Source organism: Delphinus delphis, chromosome 8 (genome assembly GCF_949987515.2).
Source record: "Delphinus delphis chromosome 8, mDelDel1.2, whole genome shotgun sequence".
NCBI classification, from domain to species: domain Eukaryota; kingdom Metazoa; phylum Chordata; class Mammalia; order Artiodactyla; family Delphinidae; genus Delphinus; species Delphinus delphis.
This window is the reverse complement of record NC_082690.1, coordinates 26,546,685-26,566,631: the sequence shown is the minus strand read 5'-3', so window position 1 is coordinate 26,566,631 and position 19,947 is coordinate 26,546,685. Positions and strand designations below refer to the sequence as shown.

The 19,947-nt window shown below is 38.2% G+C and overlaps 1 protein-coding gene across 1 annotated transcript in view; it reads left to right on the top strand.

The window, feature by feature from the left end:
- Positions 1-19,947, top strand: part of ELMOD1 (ELMO domain containing 1) — a 112,828-nt gene that overhangs the window by 77,737 nt on the left and 15,144 nt on the right. The window contains exons 7-8 of the mRNA XM_060018018.1: positions 13,656-13,789; positions 17,685-17,753. Of these exons, the coding sequence (XP_059874001.1) occupies positions 13,656-13,789; positions 17,685-17,753 (203 nt within the window). The remainder of the gene's footprint in view (positions 1-13,655; positions 13,790-17,684; positions 17,754-19,947) is intronic.

Genomic DNA, 19,947 nt, shown 5'->3' with positions numbered 1-19,947 from the left:
AAGCTTATATTGGCCTTCTCATAGCTGACCCCAGTGTGGGCCCTGGCCTACTGGTAGGCAGGCCAGGTACGCAGGCTGAGGAACTGTGGTTTTCTTGTGACTGTTGTCTGCCCCCTGGCGGGTGAGACTTCTCTGGAAGCTAGAGCAGATACCCTGGAGAGCAGGGCCGGGGCCCAGGTGATTCTTGGACTGGTGCCTGCCCAGTGGTTGGTGGAGCTGGATCCTTGGCTGTCTGGTGGGCATGACCATATCCAGAAGCAGCTGCTGGTTTAGGATGTCTTAAGGCAGCCTATCTGCTGGTGGGTGGGGCTCTGTCTCCATCCAGTCAGTTCCTTGGCCTGAGGTACCCCAGTGCTGGTGCCTACAGACTGTTTGGCCAGGGAAAGGCTTTTTCCTGGGTTTAATTAGCTAGAGGGAGGATTCTACAACGGTGCTTGCCAGCACCATTGTCCATGTGGTAGAATGAACTCCCCAAAATAGCAGCCATAAATGTCTATGTTCTCAGGGTGAGCTGCAGTTGCCTCCTGCCTCTCTGGGAGACTCTCCAAGATCAGCAGGCGCCTATCAAATTACTGCTTCTTCCCTGGATCCTGCAGCATGTGAGATTTTGTGTGTGCCTTTTAAGAGTGAAGTCTCTATTTCCCCCAGCCCCTTGGGACTTCAGAAAGAAAGACCCACTGGCCTTCAAAGTCAATGCTCTGGGGGCTCATCTTCCTAGTGCAGGACCCCCAGGCTAGGGAGTCTGATGTGGGGCTTGGACCTCTCACTCCATTGAGAGAACCTCTGTATTTGTAATTATTCTCCCATTTGTGGATCACCCACCTCGGGTATGGGACTTGACTATATTGCAACTCCACACACTTACCATCTTTTTGTTGTTCCTTCTGTTTATCTTTAGTTGTAGAAGATCTTTTCTGGTTGTTTTTGATCCTTTTCATCGATGGTTGTTCTGCAGATAGTTGTGATTTTGGTGTGCCTGTAAGAGGAGGTGAGATGAAAGTCTTTCTACTCCGCCATCTTGGCCAACCTTGGTTATGTTTACTTTAGAGATAAGCAAATTACAAGCATTGTAGTCCAGGCTCTGAGTCACACAGCTAGTATATTATAAAGCCAGGACTGTTCACCCCTACAATAGGCACTTTGAGGAAAGGCATCTTTTCTACCCTCAAGTGGCTTGCAGTCTAATTGGGGAGGTACTCTGCATCTACAAAAATCACTAAATCTTATCCATAGAGCTTCTCCAAAATACCTCTCAAATGTTTTCTGTTCCCACTGCCTTATTCTAGCCATCATCTCCAACCTGAAGTATTAAAATAGCCTTTTAATTCTGCCACTAACCATTAGCCTCCTCCCTTCCGTCTTCTAAAGTACCACCGGAGGGATTATCTAGTCATGTTATTCTCTAGGTTACAAACTTCAGGTTCTCTATGTCTGATCGTAGAAAACCCATGCATCTTAGCATGTATTTTGGACCCTTTCCAGTTTATTTCTTTAAGCTATTTCTCCTCTATCCCATTATGTATAGCCTGTTTCCTCCACGCTCTGTCATTCACCATGACCCATGCCATCCTATATGCCCAGATATTTGCTCATGTGGTTCCCTGTTACCCATTATTCTCAGAGTAGAATCTGGCTCTTTTTTTAAAATTGCTATTCATTGAGTTTTGAAATCTTCTCTAGCAAATTCAGGAGTGGGATCTTTATTCTCTGCTTTGGTTAATTCAAATTCCACATCTGATAATAAAATCAATAATAATAACACATTCATTGAGTGTTTAGTATGTGCCAATTGTTAAAGTAAGTGTTGTATAGCATTATTTCATTTAATTGTCACAATAACCTTGTAGTGAGATATTGGTATTATCCTCATTTTTCACATAGTTAGAAAGGGCTCTTAATTCCTGCACTACACTATCTCTTGAGGGAGAAACTATGTCTTGTTCACATTTGTATTTCCAGAGGCTGGCCCATGGTTTGTATTTAACTTCTTGAGCTTAGGCTTCTTCATCTTTAAAATGGGTAATTATACCCTTGTTATCTACTTCATAAAATTGTTTAGAGCTAGGGTAAGCAAATTAATGCCTGTAGGTCAAATCTGACCTGCCATCCATTTTTCTAAGTAAGGTTTTATAGGAACACATCCACACTCATTCATTTATATGTTGTCTTTGGCTGCTTTTGTACTCCATTGGCAAAATTAAGTAGTTGTGTCAGTGACCTTATGGCCTACAAAGCCTAAAGTATTTACTATCTAGCCCTTTATAGGCAAAGTTTGCTGGTTTAGAGGCTTGGGTGATATATTGCCATATTGTTTAATTGCTTTCATTTATATAAACATAGGAGACCACTATCAGTGTTTTTACTTACAAACTATGAAAAAGAAACCTGGATTTTATGGTCATTTAAACATAGGCTGGGATAAAATTGATTACATCACTTTACATTCATGTAGCACTGTCCATATGAGTTATTCAAATGGACATTTCTATTAAATATTTTCTAACCAAATTAATAGTAAAGGTAAAAATTTATGTGGATTCATGTACTTAATAGAAAAAAAATATAATCCAGAATTAAAAGATCTCCTGATGGGTAGAGCTGCTTCTCCTATAATGAATGGGTGGACAAATGCCCTTGCTCTTTCTGTTCTGTAGCAGACCTGAGACAGGGCAGAAGTGTTCAAATAAGCTTGAGATAAAGACTGAATGCAAAGAGAAGAGAATTAAACAGAGTACAGGCCATGATGAATGATGGACTGACTCAGTGTGCAGCCTCCACATCTGTAGCTTGTCACCTGCCTTGGGAATCACCCTTCCTAGCTCTCATCTCCTGCACTTGGCAGGTGGCTTTGTAATAACTCTATTCCTAGTAGTACAGCTTTAGATGGCTAGACTCCTCAGATCCCCCCACCAGAGGCCCACCACCTTAGTTCAGATTTCCAGTCAGCTTCTTAGGTATAAGAAATGACCTTACCTTTCAGAGCTACCCTCCCTCCTCCCTTTATTTTTCAAGGAAGAACTTATCTATCAGAAGAGAATCAGGTAACTCAAGAATTCTTACAGGAAATGTAATACTTGGTAGTATTTCATATAAGTGGTTTAGCATAAGCGACTTTCATTTTCCATGAAAGTGACCCGTATTAAAGCAGACAGTATTAAGAACTTATTAAGAACACTTTTTAGCCATTAATCTAGTTTGTTGTGGTACATGAAATTATTAAAATAGAATTTCTTTTTTGTAATTTATTTTTGAAATATTTTATTATTCAAAGCTTTTACTCTTCCAAAGTATTCCCTGAATGAAAGAGGTTTATAACTTAGTTATGGAAATGAAATGCTTGCTGTTGCCATTTTACTCCACTCGCTTGATGAGACCAGATATATATTTTTCTTTCTTTTTTTTTTTTTTTTGGGACGCAGACCTGTCACTGTTGTGGTCTCTCCCGTTGCGGAGCACAGGCTCCGGACGCGCAGGCTCAGCGGTCATGGCTCACAGGCCCAGCTGCTCCGCAGCATGTGGGATCTTCCCAGACCGGGGCACGAACCCGTGTCCCCTGCATCGGCAGGCAGACTCTCAACCACTGTGCCACCAGGGAAGCCTGAGACAAGATATTTTTAAACTGTGTAGGGCCCTGAGATTACTTCCAATCGTTTAGGTGAATTTGATGAGCTTTGCAATCTGTTTCCTTTTGTTTTGTTCTGTTTTCATTGTGGCAGTAACCAAATCAGTGCCCAAAGGATTTTTTTTTTTTCGGTACGCAGGCCTCTCACTGTTGTGGCCTCTTCCATCGTGGAGCACAGGCTCCAGAAGCACAGGCTCAGCGGCCATGGCTCACGGGCCCAGCCGCTCCTCAGCATGTGGGATCTTCCCGGACCGGGGCACGAACCCGTGTCCCTGCATCGGCAGGCAGACTCTCAACCACTGTGCCACCAGGGAAGCCCTCCCAAAGGATTTTTTAAAGGAGACACTTTTTCTCAGTTTTTAGTACTCTTCTGATGAATTAAAACATTTTCTGTTTTGAAGAATACAGAGCACTGGCAAATTCTTATATATATAATATAAAAAGAGATTTCTTATACCAATGTTTTGCTTTCAAGCATGATAGATTTACTTCCTTTCCTCTGAAACTTTTCTCTCACCCTTTAGATTGAATTTACCTATTGTGCTAAAACATAAAATATTGTATCATTTGAATAATAAGTAATTTTGGATTACTGCGTAAAATAACTGATGAATTACAACTTTTTTTTGTTAGTATTTCCTGTCTTGGACATTGCTTTATACTATGTCAAATGTGACAGTTCACTATAACGCAAGATGTTTGTGTATTACTGTCCTGTTTAAGCTTTAAAATCCATATAACGTAGAATTAGCAATTTAAAAGATGAATTATGTCATGAAGCTCAATATTAAAAAAACAAACAACCCAATCAAAAAATGGGCAGAAGACCTAAATAGACATTTCTCCAAAGAAGACATACAGATGGCCAAGAGGCACATGAAAAGATGCTCAACATCACTAATTATTAGAGAAATGCAAATCAAAACTACAACGAGGTATCACCACACACCCGTTAGAATGGGCATCATCAGAAAATCTACAAACAACAAATGCTGGAGAGGGTGTGGAGAAAAAGGAACCCTATTGCACTGTTGGTGGGAATGTAAATTGATACAGCCACTATGGAGAACAGTATGGAGGTTCCTTAAAAAACTAAAAATAGAACTACCATATGACCCAGCAATCCCACTACTGGGCATGTACCCTGAGAAAACCATAATTCAAAAAGAGACATGCACCCCAGTGTTCATTGCAGCACTATTTACAATAGCCAGGACATGGAAACAAGCTAAATGCCCATCAACAGACAAATGGATAAAGAAGATGTGGTGCATGTATACAATATAATATTACTCAGCCATAAAAAGGAACAAAACTGGGTCATTGTAGAGACATGGACGGCTCTACAGACTGTCATACAGAGTGAAGTAAGAAAGAGAAAAACAAATATCGTATATTAACGCATATATGTGGAATCTAGAAAAATGGTACAGATGAACCGTTTTGCAAGACAGAAATAGAGACACAGATGGAGACAACAAACGTATGGACACAAAGGGGGAAAAGCGGTGTGGGGAGAGAGTGGTGGTGGTAGGATGATTTGGGAGATTGGGATTGACATATATACACTAATATGTATAAAATAGATAAATAATAAGAACCTGCTGTATAAAAAAAATAAAAGAATAAAATTCAGAAAAAAAGAATTATGTCTTAAGTAGTAATAGGAAATTTTATATATGTCCCTGTCTATAATGAAGATATAATATAAAATATTATTAATAGTCTAAAAAGTAAATTTGTTTACATGCCCATCTTTATTTACTAGAAAGAACTTATGTTTTGAAATTGCATGTTTATACAATTGTGGGTCTCAGTCTTTCTCCCTCTCTCAAGTAATGATATGTACTAAGTCTATCTTTTTATACAAAGTTTAAAAAGTACAAGTTTCTTAAGCAGTGAAGAGCATAGTGTTTAGAATTTATATTAGTCCATTAAAATATAATTGATCATAATTAAAATTATTTCAGGTAACAAAGATGATAATAACTTTTGAGGTTTATTCATGAACATGACTGATTTTTTTTTTTTTTTACTTTGCTTTACTTATTTATTTTTTAACAAATTTATTGGAGTATAATTCTTTTAAAATGGTGTGTTAGTTTCTGCTTTATAACAAAGTGAATCAGCTATACATATACATATATCCCTATATCTCCTCCCTCTTGTGTCTCCCTCCCTCCCACCCTCCCTATCCCACCCGTCTAGGTGGTCACAAAGCACCGAATTGATCTCCCTGTGCTATGCAGCTGCTTCCCACTATCTATTTTACATTTGGTAGTGTATATATGTCCATTCCACTCTCTCACTTTGTCCCAGCTTCCCCCTCCCCATATCCTCAGGTCCATTCTCTAGTAGGTCTGCATGTTTATTCCCATCCTGCCCCTAGGTTCTTCATGACCTTTTTTTTTTAGATTCCATATGTATGTGTTAGTATACAGTATTTGTTTTTCTCTTTCTGACTTACTTCATTCTGTATGACAGACTCTAGGTCACTAGACTCTGCCTCACTACAAATAACTCAATTTCGTTTCCTTTTATGGCTGAGTAATATTCCACTGTATATATGTGCCACATCTTTATCCATTCATCTGTCGATGGACACTTAGGTGCTTCATGCCCTGGCTACTATAAATAGTGCTGCAATTAACACTGTGGTACATGACTCTTTTTGAACTATGGTTTTCTCAGGGTATATGCCCAGTACTGGGATTGCTGGGTCATATGGTAGTTCTATTTGTAGTTTTTTAAGGAACCTCCATACTATTCTCCATAGTGGCTGTATCAATTTATATTCCCACCAACAGTGCAAGAGCGTTCCCTTTTCTCCACACCTTCTCTAGCATTTATTGTTTGTAGCTTTTTTGATGATGGCCATTCTGACTGGTGTGAGGTGGTACCTCATTGTAGTTTTGATTTGCAATTCTCTAATGATTAATGATGTTGAGCATTCTTTCATGTGTTTGTTGGCAATCTGTATATCTTCTTTGGAGAAATGTCTCTTTAGGTCTTCTGCCCCGTTTTGGATTGGGTTGTTTGTTTTTTTTGATATTGAGCTGCATGAGCTGCTTGTAATTTTTGGAGATTAGTTCTTTGTCAGTTGCTTCATCTGCAAATATTTTCTCCTATTCTGAGGGTTGTCTTTTGTTCTTGTTTATGTTTTCCTTTGCTGTGCAAAAGCTTTGAAGTTTCATTAGGTCCCATTTGTTTATTTTTGTTTTTATTTCCATTTCTCTAGGAGGTGGGTCAAACAGGATCTTGCTGTGATTTATGTCATAGAGTGTTCTGCCTATGTTTTCCTCTAAGAGTTTGATAGTTTCTGGCCTTACATTTAGGTCTTTAATCCATTTTGAGCTTATTTTTGTGTATGGTGTTAGGGAGTGACCTAATCTCATACTTTTACATGTACCTGTCCAGTTTTCCCAGCACCACTTATTGAAGAGGCTGTCCTTTCTCCACTGTACATTACTGCCACCTTTATCAAAGATAAGGTGTCCATATGTGCGTGGGTTTATCTCTGGGCTTTCTATCCTGTTCCATTGGTCTATCTTTCTGTTTTTGTGCCAGTACCATACCGTCTTGATTACCGTAGCTTTGTAGTATTGTCTGAAGTCAGGGAGTCTGATTCCTCCAGTTCCTTTTTTCGTTCTCAAGATTGCTTTGGCTATTTGGGGTCTTTTGTGTTTCCATACAAATTGCAAAATTTTTTGTTCTAGTTCTGTGAAAAATGCCAGTGGTAGTTTGATAGGGATTGCATTGAATCTATAGATTGCTTTGGGTAGTAGAGTCATTTTCACAATGTTGATTCTTCCAATCCAAGAACATGGTATATCTCTCCATCTATTTGTATCATCTTTAATTTCTTTCATCAGTGTCTTATAATTTTCTGCATACAGGTCTTTTGTCTCCTTAGGTAGGTTTATTCCTAGATATTTTATTCTTTTTGTTGCAAAGGTAAATGGGAGTGTTTTCTTGATTTCACTTTCAGATTTTTCATCATTAGTATATAGGAATGCCAGAGATTTCCGTGCATTAATTTTGTATCCTGCTACTTTACCAAATTCATTGATTAGCTCTAGTAGTTTTCTGGTAGCATCTTTAGGATTCTTTATGTATAGTATCATGTCATCTGCAAACAGTGACAGCTTTACTTCTTCTTTTCTGGTTTGGATTCCTTTTATTTCTTTTTCTTCTCTGATTGCTGTGGCTAAAACTTCCAAAACAATGTTGAATAATAGTGGTAAGAGTGGGCAACCTTGTCTTGTTCCTGATCTTAGTGGAAATGTTTTCAGTTTTTTACTATTGAGAACAATGTTGGCTGTGGGTTTGTCATATATGGCCTTTATTATGTTGAGGTAAGTTCCTTCTATGGCTACTTTCTGGAGGGTTTTTATCATAAGTAGGTGTTGAATTTTGTCAAAAGCTTTTTCAGCATCTATTGAGAGGATGATATAGTTTTTATTCTTCAATTTGTTAATATGGTGTGTCACATTGATTGATTTGCATATATTGAAGAATCCTTGCATTCCTGGGATCAACCCCACTTGAATATGGTGTATGATCCTTTTAATCTGCTGTTAGATTCTGTTTGCTAGTATTTTGTTGAGGATTTTTGCATCTATGTTCATCAGTGATATTGGCCCATAGCTTTCTTTCTTTATGACATCTTTGTCTGGTTTTGGTATCAGGGTGATGGTGGCCTCATAGAATGAGTTTGGGAGTGCTCTTCCTCTGCTATATTTTGGAAGAGTTTGAGAAGGATAGGTGTTAGCTCTGCTCTAAATGTTTGATACAATTCACCTGTGAAGCCATCTGGTCCAGGGCTTTTGTTTGTTGGAAGATTTTTAATCACAGTTTCAATTTCAGTGATTGTGATTCGTCTGTTTATATTTTCTGTTTCTTCCTGGTTCGGTCTCAGAATGTTGTGCTTTTTAAAGAATTTGTCCATTTCTTCCATGTTGTCCATTTTATTGGCATATATTTGCTTGTAGTAATCTCTCATGATCCTTTGTATCTCTGCAGTGTCACTTGTTAGTTCTCCTTTTTCATTTCTAATTCTGTTGATTTAAGTCTTCTCCCTTTTTTTCTTGATGAGTCTGGCTAATGATTTATCAATTTTTTTATCTTCTCAAAGAACCAGGTTTTGGTTTTCTTGACCTTTGTTATTGTTTCCTTCATTTCTTTTTCATTTATTTCTGATCTGATCTTTATGATTTCTTTCCTTCAGCTAATTTTAGAGTTTTGTTCTTCTTCTTTCTCTAATTGCTTTAGGTGTAAGGTTAGGTTGTTTATTTGAGATGTTTCCTGTTTCTAAAAGTAGGATTGTATTGCTCTAAACTTCCCCCTTAGAACTGCTTTTGCTGCTTCCCATAGGTTTTGGGTCATCGTGTTTTCATTGTCATTTGTTTCTAGGTATTTTTTGATTTCCTCTTTGATTTCTTCAGTGATCTCTTGGTTATTAAGTTGTGTATTGTTTAGCCTCCATGTGTTTGTATTTTTTACAGATCTTTTTCTGTAATTGATATCTAGTCTCATAGCGTTTTTGTCAGAAAAGGTACTTGATATGATTTCAATTTTCTTAAATATACCAAGGCTTGATTTGTGACCCAAGATATGGTCTATCCTGGAGAATGCTCCATGAGCACTTGAGAAGAATGTGTATTCTGTTATTTTTGGATGGAAGGTCCTATAAATATCAATTAAGTCCATCTTGTTTAATGTGTCATTTAAAACTTGTGTTTCCTTATTTATTTTCATTTTGGATGATCTGTCCATTGGTGGGAATGGGGTGTTAAAGCCTCCTAGTATGATTGTGTTACTGTCGGTTTCCCTTTTTATGGCTGTTAGCATTTGCCTTATGTATTGAGGTGCTCCTATGTTGGGTGCATAAATATTTACAATTGTTATATCGTCTTCTTGGCTTGATCCCTTGATCATTATGTAGTGTCCTTCTTTGTCTCTTGTAATAGTCTTTGTTTTAAAGTCTATTTTGTCTGACATGAGAATTGCTACTCCAGCTTTCTTTTGGTTTCCATTTGCATGGAATATCTTTTTCCATCCCTTCACTTTCAGTCTGTATGTGTCCCTAGGTCTGAAGTGGGTCTCTTGTAGATAGCATATATACGGATCTTATTTTTGTATCCATTCAACCAGTCTATGTCTTTTGGTTCGAACATTTAATCCATTTACATTTAAGGTAATTATCTATATGTATGTTCCTATGACCATTTTCCTAATTGTTTTAGGTTTGTTATTGTAGGTCTTTTCCTTCTGTCATGTTTCCTGCCTAGAGAAGTTCCCTTAGCATTTGTTGTAAAGCTGGTTGGTGGTGCTGAATTCTCTTAGCTTTTGCTTGTCTGTAAAGGTTTTAATTTCTCTATCAAATCTGAATGAGATCCTTGCTGGCTAGAGTAATCTTAGTTGTAGGTTTTTCCCTTTCATCACTTTAAATGCATCCTGCACTCCTTCTGACTTGCAGAGTTTCTGCTGAAAGATTAGCTGTTAACCTTATGGGGATTCCCTTGTATGTTATTTGTTGTTTTCCCTTGCTGCTTTTAATATTTTTTCATGGTATTGAATTTTTGATAGTTTGATTAATATGTGTCTTTGCGTGTTTCTCCTTGGATTTATCCTGTATGAGACTCTGTGCACTTCCTTGACTTGATTGACTATTTCCTTCCCCATATTAGGGAAGTTTTCAACTATAATCTCTTCAAATATCTTCTCAGTCCCTTTCTTTTTCTCTTCTTCTTCTGAGACCCCTATACTTCAAATGTTGGTGCATTTAATGTTGTCCCAGAGGTCTCTGAGACTGTCCTCAATTCTTTTCATTCTTTTTTCTTCATTCTGCTCTGCAATAGTTATTTCCACTATTTCATCTTCCAGGTCACTTATCTGTTCTTCTGCCTCAGTTTTTCTGATATTGATTCCCTGTAGATAATTTTTAATTTCATTTATTGTGTTGTTCATCATTGTTTGTTTGCTCTTTAGTTCTTCTAGGTCCTTGTTAAATGTTTCTTGCACTTTCTCCATTCTATTTCCAGGATTTTGGATCATCTTTACTATCATTAGTCTGAAATCTTTTTCAGGTAGACTGCCTATTTCCTCTTCTTTTTTTTGGTCTGGTGGGTTTTTACCTTGCTCCTTCATCTGCTGTGTGTTTCTCTGTCTTCTCATTTTGCTTAACTTACTGTGTTTGGGGTCTCCTTTTCACAGGCTGCAGGTTTGTAGTTCCCATTATTTTTGGTGTCTGCCCCCAATGGCTAAAGTTGGTTCAGTGGGTTGTGTCAGCTTCCTGGTGGAGGGGACTAGTGCCTGTGTTCTGGTGGATGAGGCTGGATCTTGTCTCTCTGGTGGGCAGATCCACGTCTGGTGGTGTGTTTAGGGGTGTCTGTGACCTTATTATGTTTTTAGGCAGCCTTTGTGCTAGTGGGTAGGGTTGTGTTCCTGTCTTGCTAGTTGTTTGGCATAGGGTGTCCAGCATTGCAGCTTGCTGGTCGTTGAGTGGAGCTGGGTCTTGGCGTTAAGATGGAGATCTCTGGGAGATTTTTGATATTACGTGGAGCTGGGGGGTCTCTGGTGTACCAATGTCCTGAACTCGGCTCTCCCACGTCAGAGGCACAGGGCTGACACCCACCCGGAGCACCAAAACCCTGTCAGCCTCACGGCTCAGAATAAAAGGGTGAAAAAAAGAAAGAAAGAAAGGTAAAATAAAATAAAGTTATTAAAATAAAAAATAATTATTAAAAATAAAAAAATTAAAAAGTAATAAAGAAGAGAAAGAAAGATGGAAAGAAGTGAGCATCCAAACTGAAAAAAAAATCCACCAATGATATCAAGTGCTAAAAACTATACTAAAAGAAAAAAGGACAGTCATAACCCTAGGACAAATGGTAAAAGCAAAGCTATACAGACAAAATCACATGTAAAACTATACACATATACACTCACAAAAATAGAAAAAGGAAAAAAATATATATGTCATTGCTCCCAAAGTCCACTGCCTCAATTTGGGATGGTTTGTTGTCTAGTCAGGCATCCCACAGATGCAGTGTACATCAAGTTGATCGTAGAGATTTAATCTGCTGATCCTGAGGCTGCTGGGAAAGATTTCCCTTTCTCTTCTTTGTTTGCACAGCTCCTGCAGTTCAGCTTTGGATTTGGCTCCACCTTTGCGTGTAGGACACCTGAGGGCGTCTGTTCTTCGCTCAGGCAGGGCGGGGTTAAAGTAGCAGCTGATTAGGGGGTTCTGGCTCATTCAGGTGGGGGGGGGGCGGGGCACGGGAAGGGAGGGGTATGGAATGTGGGGTGAGCCTGCCATGGCAGAGGCTGGCATAACGTTGCAACAGCCTGTGGTGCGCCGTGTGTTCTCCCGGGGAAGTTGTCCCTGTATCACGGGACCCTGGCAGTGGCGGGCTGCACAGGCTCCCGGGAGGGGAGGTGTGGATAGTGACCTACTCTTGCACACAGGCTTCTTGGTGGCTGCAGCAGCAGCCTTAGAATCTTATGCCCGTCTCTGGGGTCCGCGCTGATAGCCATGGCTCGCACCCGTCTCTGGAGCTCGTTTAGGTGGCGCTTCTAATCCCCTCTCCTCGCGCACCAGGAAGCAAAGAGGCAAGAAAAAGTCTCTTGCCTCTTCTGCAGTTCCAGACTTTTTCCCGGACACACTCCTGGTTACCTGTAGCACAGTAGCCCCCTTCAGGCTGTGTTCACACAGTCAACCCCAGTCCTCTCCCTGGGATCTGACCTCAGAAGCTGGAGCCTCAGCTCCCAGCCCCCACCCGCCCTGGCGGGTGAGCAGACAAGCCTCTCAGGCTGGTGAGTGCTGGTTGGCACTGATCCTCTGTGCGGGAATCTGTCTGCTTTGCCCTCTGCATCCCTGTTGCTGTGCTCTCTTCCATGGCCCTGAAGCTCCCCCCACCCACCCCTGCCACCCACCGTCTCTGCCAGTGAAGGGGCTTCCTAGTGTGTGGAAACTTTTCCACTTTCCCAGCTCCCTCCCACTGGTGCAGGTCCCGTCCCTATTCTTTTGTCTCTGTTTTTTCTTTTTCCCTACCCAGGTACGTGGGCAGTTTTTTGCATTTTGGGAGGTCTGAGGTCTTCTGCCAGCGTTCAGTAGGTGTTCTGTAGGAGTTGTTCCACATGCAGATGTATTTCTGATGTATTGGGGGGGGGTGCAGAAGGTGATCTCCACGTCTTACTCTTCTGCCCTCTTGAAGGTCTCCCTACTGATCTTTCTTTATTCAGCTATATGATGCTTGTTTACTTTCACCCTTGTTATAGGTGAGAAATGAAACTCGTCAGTTCACTTTTCTTTTTATTAACAATGCTGCTAAAAGTTTTTTTGTAAAGTGAGATAATCATCTGAGGATTTGAATAATGCATACCCTCAAATTTTTCCTCTTCTCCCCTTCCCTTTATTCTCTTAAATATTTTTGAAGACTCCAAAGAACTTTTGTAGAAGATTGTGTGTATGTGTATATATTTATACATACATACATACATATGTATGTGTGTATATATATATATATATGTATATATATATATATATATATATATATACACAAACACACACACGCACACAGGTACACATACACACACACACCACACACACATTTCTGTTTAGGAGCTAAAACAGAAAGATTAAAAACACCAAAATATACAAGTGTACATTCCATTGCCTTCAGAGCAATGAGATCATCACATGTCATTCAGCCTCTGGAAAATTCCACTGTATTCTTATGAGAAGATGAGAGTGAAAGACAAGTAACCTCTTAGTTTTATTATGAGATAGTTTTTACTTCCTAGACTCTCTGAAAAGGTCTTAGGGTCCCTCCTAGGAGTCTTTCGATCATACTTTGAGGGCTGCTGTCATAGATAATTGAAAGATAATCAAATCTTCAATTGTAATGTATTTGCATATATTCAGATTTCCAAAGTTTGTCCTAATAATGTAGTTTACTAAATTTCAGTCAATAAGAAAGAGTATTATATGTGTGTATATCAACAGGCTAATTTTTTTTCTTTTCTTCAGTTATGGAAATTCTTGAAGCCCAATACTCCGCTAGAATCCCGGATTTCTAAGCAGTGGTGTGAAATTGGTTTCCAAGGTGATGATCCTAAAACAGATTTTCGAGGAATGGGACTTTTGGGACTGTACAATTTGCAGTAAGTAAAATGAAGAATGGTTGAGTTTTAAAGTGCTGTTCTGATCTCCTCATACTGAAATGTCAAAGTTGATTTATTAGTTCCAAAAACCACTTCCCAGGACACTCCAGGAAAACATTCAAATCCTTTGATTTGAACTCAGGTTCATAAAATTTTAAAAGCTCCTACCATCTTCCTTTTATCTGGCAAACTTCATGGATTCTTTTAAACAAATCTCAAATTTATTTTTAACTTTTTGTTATGAAAAATTTCAATTATATTCAAAAACAGAGGAACGATTATAAAGAACCCCCTTTACACTGATCACCCAAATTCAGTAACTATTGAGATTTTGGAATACTTGCAACACTTGTTTTTTTGGTAGAAGTGTGTTAATGAAAATCCTATGCTGTTTGTTGTTTCACCCTAATATTTCAATATATAGCTCTAAAAGACATCAATATTACCTTACATTAACCACAATGACATTATTACACCTAACAAAATTAACAATGATTCCTTGGTATCATCTATATCCTGACTATATTCAAATTACCCAATTATCTCAAATATGTCTTGTTACAGCTGGTTTGATCTGATCCAGTTCCATGTAAGATCTATGCATTGCACTTAGTGATTATATCTCTCTCGTTTTTTTTTGTCATCTTATTTTTCTTTAATTAATTTTTATTGGAGTATAGTTGCTTTACAATATTCTGTTAGTTTCTGTTGTACAGCAAAGTGAATCAGCTATACGTATACATATATCCCCTCATTTTTGGATTTCCTTCCCATTTAGGTTACCACAGAGCATAGAGTTCCCTGAGCTATACAGTAGGTTCTCATTAGTTATCTATTTTATACATAGTATCAATAGTGTATATATGTCAATCCCAATCTCCCAATTCACCCCCCACCTTGCCCTCTTGGTAGACATACGTTTGTCTTCTACCTCTGAGTCTCTATTTCTACTTTGCTCTCTGGTCCTTTTTAATTAAATCAGTCTCTCCCCCTCCCTCCTCTCCTTTTGCCCCTCCATCATGTCATTAATTCATGCAAGATTCTAGGTCAACTGTCCTATAAAATATCCCACAATCTGTATTTGTCTGTTTGCATTTGTACCCACCCCTGGTATGCCCTGAAAATCAGAGGTACTCAGAAAGAGTTGAATAGGTTCATGTTGACATCTTGGTGGGAGGCCTGCATCATCCCCACTCTCAGTCTTATGCTGAGATGGATCAGAGGAATCACAGCCTGATGGCTCCATTATAAAGTCCCCATCAGCCCTTTATCTAACCATTTCCTCCAGTTATCTTCACTGAACCAATTAATTGGGCAAAGAGTGCTTTTTTAATTCTGTTATTCTTCCCACAGTTGTTGCCTAAAATTCTGTAAAGACAGTTTCCTTTATTAAATACGGTTATTTGGTTTCTCTAAAATATAGGCAGGGGACTTCCTTGGCGGCACAGTGGTTAAGAATCTGCCTGCCAATGCAGGGGACACGGGTTCGAGCCCTGGTCCAGGGAGATCTCACATGCTGCAGAGCAACTAAGCCCGTGCGCCACAACTACTGAGCCTGCGCTCTAGGGCCCGCGAGCCACAGCTACTGAGCCTGCGTGCCACAACTACTGAAGCCCGCATGCCTAGAGCCCATGCTCAGGAACAAGAGAAGCCACTGCAATGAGAAGCCCGTGCACCGCAACAAAGAGTAGCCCCCCGCTCACCGCCAACTAGAGAAAACCCGCACGCAGCAACGAAGGCACAACGCAGCCAAAAAAAATATTTTTTTTAAATAAGTAAAATAAATAAATTAAAATATAGGCAGGACAGCTGCTCAAGTAAATAAGTTGCCAATTTTCAGAGTGAGGAATTGGTGCCCTAGTCCCCTTGTTAGTGATCAAACTTTTTTTTTTTTTGTCTTTATAGTTTTAAATTATCACTTTAACTCCTGGTTTTTGTGTGTTTATGTGATTTAATAATTGTGCTCATTATTTTTTTCATGCTTAAATTGGGTCATTTGTAGCCATTACTTTTCAAGAAAAAAGGAGTCCTTTTAGGTTGGCTCTTGTGTCCTTTGACACTACCCTACTAATGAGGATAGTGATATATTTTTAAAAGAAAAAATGGCATTTTTAATGGCACCCATTTCCCCCTAAGATCTTTTATTTTAAATTTAGGAAGTTTAATAATCACCCATGCTTTTATTTTTAAGATGGTAATTTTTTAATACAATTTTTAAAGGTTACACTCCATTTACAGTTATTACAAAATATTAGCTATATTCCTCGTGTTGTACAATACATCCTTGTAGCCTGTCTTATACCTATAGTTTGTACCTCCCACTCCCCCACTCCTATTTTTTCCCTTCTCTCCCTCCCCACTGGTAAATGTTTTAAATGTTACACTATTATGTAATGTGGGTGAATAAAAAAGTAAATTTTGATGACAAAAGTGGTGTTACAAGTAAGTGGGTAAAGGATGAGCTTTTAAATAAGTAGAGCTGGGGCAATTAGCTTTCCATTTGAAAATTAAATTAAATTAAATCTCTACCTTGCCTCAGTTTATAAATTGAATGCCAAAAACAAATATTTACAACTTTTAGGAGAAAATCTTTAAGATATGTGAGTAAGGAGGGATCTCTTAAAGATAAAAACCAAAAAAGCACAAACTGTAAAAGAAAAATCAATAAATCTCACAAATTAAAATCAAAATCTTCTATAAGCCACCATAAATAAAATGAAAAGAAAGCCAAGACTGACACATAATTGATAAAGGATCTATATCCAGTATATTATTATCTGTAGGCTTATTTATTTGAGGACATTTTTAGATATATTGGACCAAGAAATGTGAACAGAAACCTAATTCTAATTCAAACCTATTCTATAAACGTAAATGACCAACAAAATATGAAGAGACTCAATTTCATTAATAATCATGGACATGTTTACTAAATTTGCTGACTAGCTTTGAACTTTTCTGAGAGAAAATTTAAGAGGTTGTTTTATCTGTTAGATATATGCAGGAAATACACATCAAATTAAATAATACATGCTATATGTAGTTGTATTTTTTTATTTATTTTTATTTTTTTGCAGTACGCGGGCCTCTCACTGTTGTGGCCTCTCCCGTTGCGGAGCACAGGCTCCGGACGTGCAGGCTCAGCGGCCATGGCTCATGGGCCCAGCCGCTCCACGGCATGTGGGATCTTCCCGGACCGGGGCATGAACCCGCGTCCCCTGCATCGGCAGGCAGACTCTTAACCACTGCACCACCAGGGAAGCCCCTGTAGTTGTATTTTATAATTGTCTTTATGAAGTATTTTTTATGATATATTTTTGAGGGTATGTAAGCTTTTTGTATGTGGGAAGGGAAACTTCATTGCCCCTTTCTTCCCAGAACAGAATTTTTTTAACATCTCTAAGCTCCATAAGATATTTTCATCCAGAATTCTAACACCCCGTGAGTATTCTCCAAGAAAGTACATTTGAACTTTTATCACCTCCTCTAGTCTCATCCTTTCTCTGCCCTTTGGCTGTCACAGCCTCTTACCATGTCCCTTCATCCAGATTTTTTCTGCCTTCTGAGGGGCCTCCTCCTGCCTTCCTAATAAGAATCTATAACCCTCATTAATAAGAATATCTTTGGCTTGTTAGGGAATGGTAAAGTTCATAATTAAAATTTCAAACCTACTCGAATCATTCCCAAATATTTGTGTGTTTTACAACTACTCTATTATACTGTCATTATATTTGGAAAATTCTATTATGAAAAGCTGTTCATTATCTGGAGGAGCTGACACAGGTTGTATGCTTATGCTGGTGTCCATCTCTGAATCCAAAATGGCCTCAAATTGGATTGAAATGAATGTATTCAAAAGGTATGGAGTTATGGTTTTCTTTCCCTCCAACTGCAGGTATTTTGCAGAAAGGGATGCTGCAGCAGCACAACAGGTCCTATCTGATTCTCTTCATCCAAAATGCAGGTAATTGTTGAAAATGAAAGGTGGATTAGGCTTTGTGGATTAGGTAGAATTAATTTCCTATATAGCTCTATTGATAAGATTCTCAAGAGGGTCAGCCCACCAGAAGTGAGGCTTAAACTCTTCCAAACAAGCCCTTTTGACAAATGCTGAATAGGAAGGTTATAATGTCAGGTACTTGTTTACAGGATTTAGGATGTAAAGTGGCACTGTTCAAGTGAGATGTGTACTTGAGGGGCTGATAACATCTCTGGTGTCTAGGAAGATTGAGGAGGTGGGCATAAAAGAAGGAGAAAGCAGAGTATGGAAGAAACAGTTCAGAGACAAGGGACCACAGTGGGGGAATAGAGGGAAGAATGGAAGTCTTGAAGTCAGGGACCAAGTGAGAAAGTCTAAAATTGCTGAGGCTCTTTTTTTTTTCTTAATAAAATTCTAGATTCTAAATTGTTTGCATTTTCATTTACCTTTCTAAATTTTTGTCTTTAACTGATTACATTAGGGATATCACTAAAGAGGAAATAAGGTATTTTTCTTTGCTTTTGTTTTTTCTTGCTTTTATGTTATTTTACAATAAGTATGGGTAAGAATTTTTAAAGTAATATAAATTCATGAAAAATTTTCAAAAAGGAAACATTTCCCAACTTTTTATGTAATATAGTTCATTACATTGGGCTGTTTTGATGAAGGAAAAACCAGATTAGACTGACCTGATAGAAAATGTCAAAGAGCTTTTCTACAGCCATGTCTGTTGGAGAAACATTTTGAAACTTCACCTAAAGGCTGACACATTACCACACATTTCTGCTCCCATCTACTCCAAGAGAGGGACATTTCTTCTGGGAATTTTGCTGCACAGAGCAAATCTCCTCTTCTATTAATGTCTTTCTAAGTGTATTACTATAAAGAGTGTGTACATGCTTTAGTTACTCTTATTATAGGAGTTCTATTTTGTACTCATAGTTTTGTATCACTTTTTTCTCCTCAGCATGACAGGTTATCTTGTTAGTGTTCATGTTTGCTAAATAAGTCCCAAATTTTATCATACCACTCTCAAAATCTATAAACAGGTTGACTTTGTGGCTTCCCTCCCATCTTACTATTATACTTACTCTAGCTTCAATTGGCTAAGATTCATTAAATTATCCTATACTTTCCAAATTTATAATTATAATCTTTTTATAAGTTTAAATTTTCATTTTCTTTACGTTTTACTTTCTTTGAGAAAAGCACTAAAATCATAACTCTTTCTTCATATATCACATGGTTAAAATCAAACTGTTTTAATTTTTTAACTACATTGTCTGAATTACATGTTTCTGTAATGTAGAGACTCTGAAACCTCTCTGATTAAAATTGGCTGGGGAGTCTGTGTGCACTGACATTCCTTGGAGAAGCATCAATTAAAAGACATGAATCCTCCATGGTCCTTGCGAAGTGACAATAAGCTTAAAATATTTTTTTTTATTAACCATTGGAGAGGGATTGATTTTGTCTATGAGCCATTCTCAAAGAAAGGCTTTATAATTTTATATCCTGTGTTGGCCACTAGAGAGGAATTATTTGAGGGTGTGATTACTCTTATTTAAGAAGAGACTAGTATTTTTGTGTGTGTGTATGTGTGTGTCTGTGTGGGCACGCACACACTTTGTCCCTCAAGCTACAATAAAATTGACTAGATAAATTTCAAGTATTAATCACTTCAAATTGATGGTAAATGTCATTGAATACAAATCAGAGTGTTTTGGAAATGCTACTGTCCTTCACAAATGTCTGAAAGAAATATATATTAACCCAGAGCGATATCAACATAGTTTCTTTCAGGCCCTGAATATTTCAGGTGTTGAATAGGGAGATGCCATAAAATACTAAGGAAAGTTCTTTCCTGTCTACCCTTCAGCAAGCATTATATGTTATTTCTCTTGTGAAGATCAATCTATTGAATTCTGAAGTAACTTGAGAGATAAAAGTAGGTTCAAGTTTAAGAGAAGAATTTTGATGGCTTGTATTTTTGTTTGTTTGTTGTGTGTGTGTTTCCTGAAGAGAGGAATTCCTTCTGTTTGGGCCAGGATATCCTATAAATAAACAAATGAGTGGAGGTCATTTGGCCTTTTCTTATATTTCCAATGCAGATAGATTTAATTTAACAAAATACAGAGATACTATGTATTTACAAAGGTTTGTTGAAGAGAAAATAGGT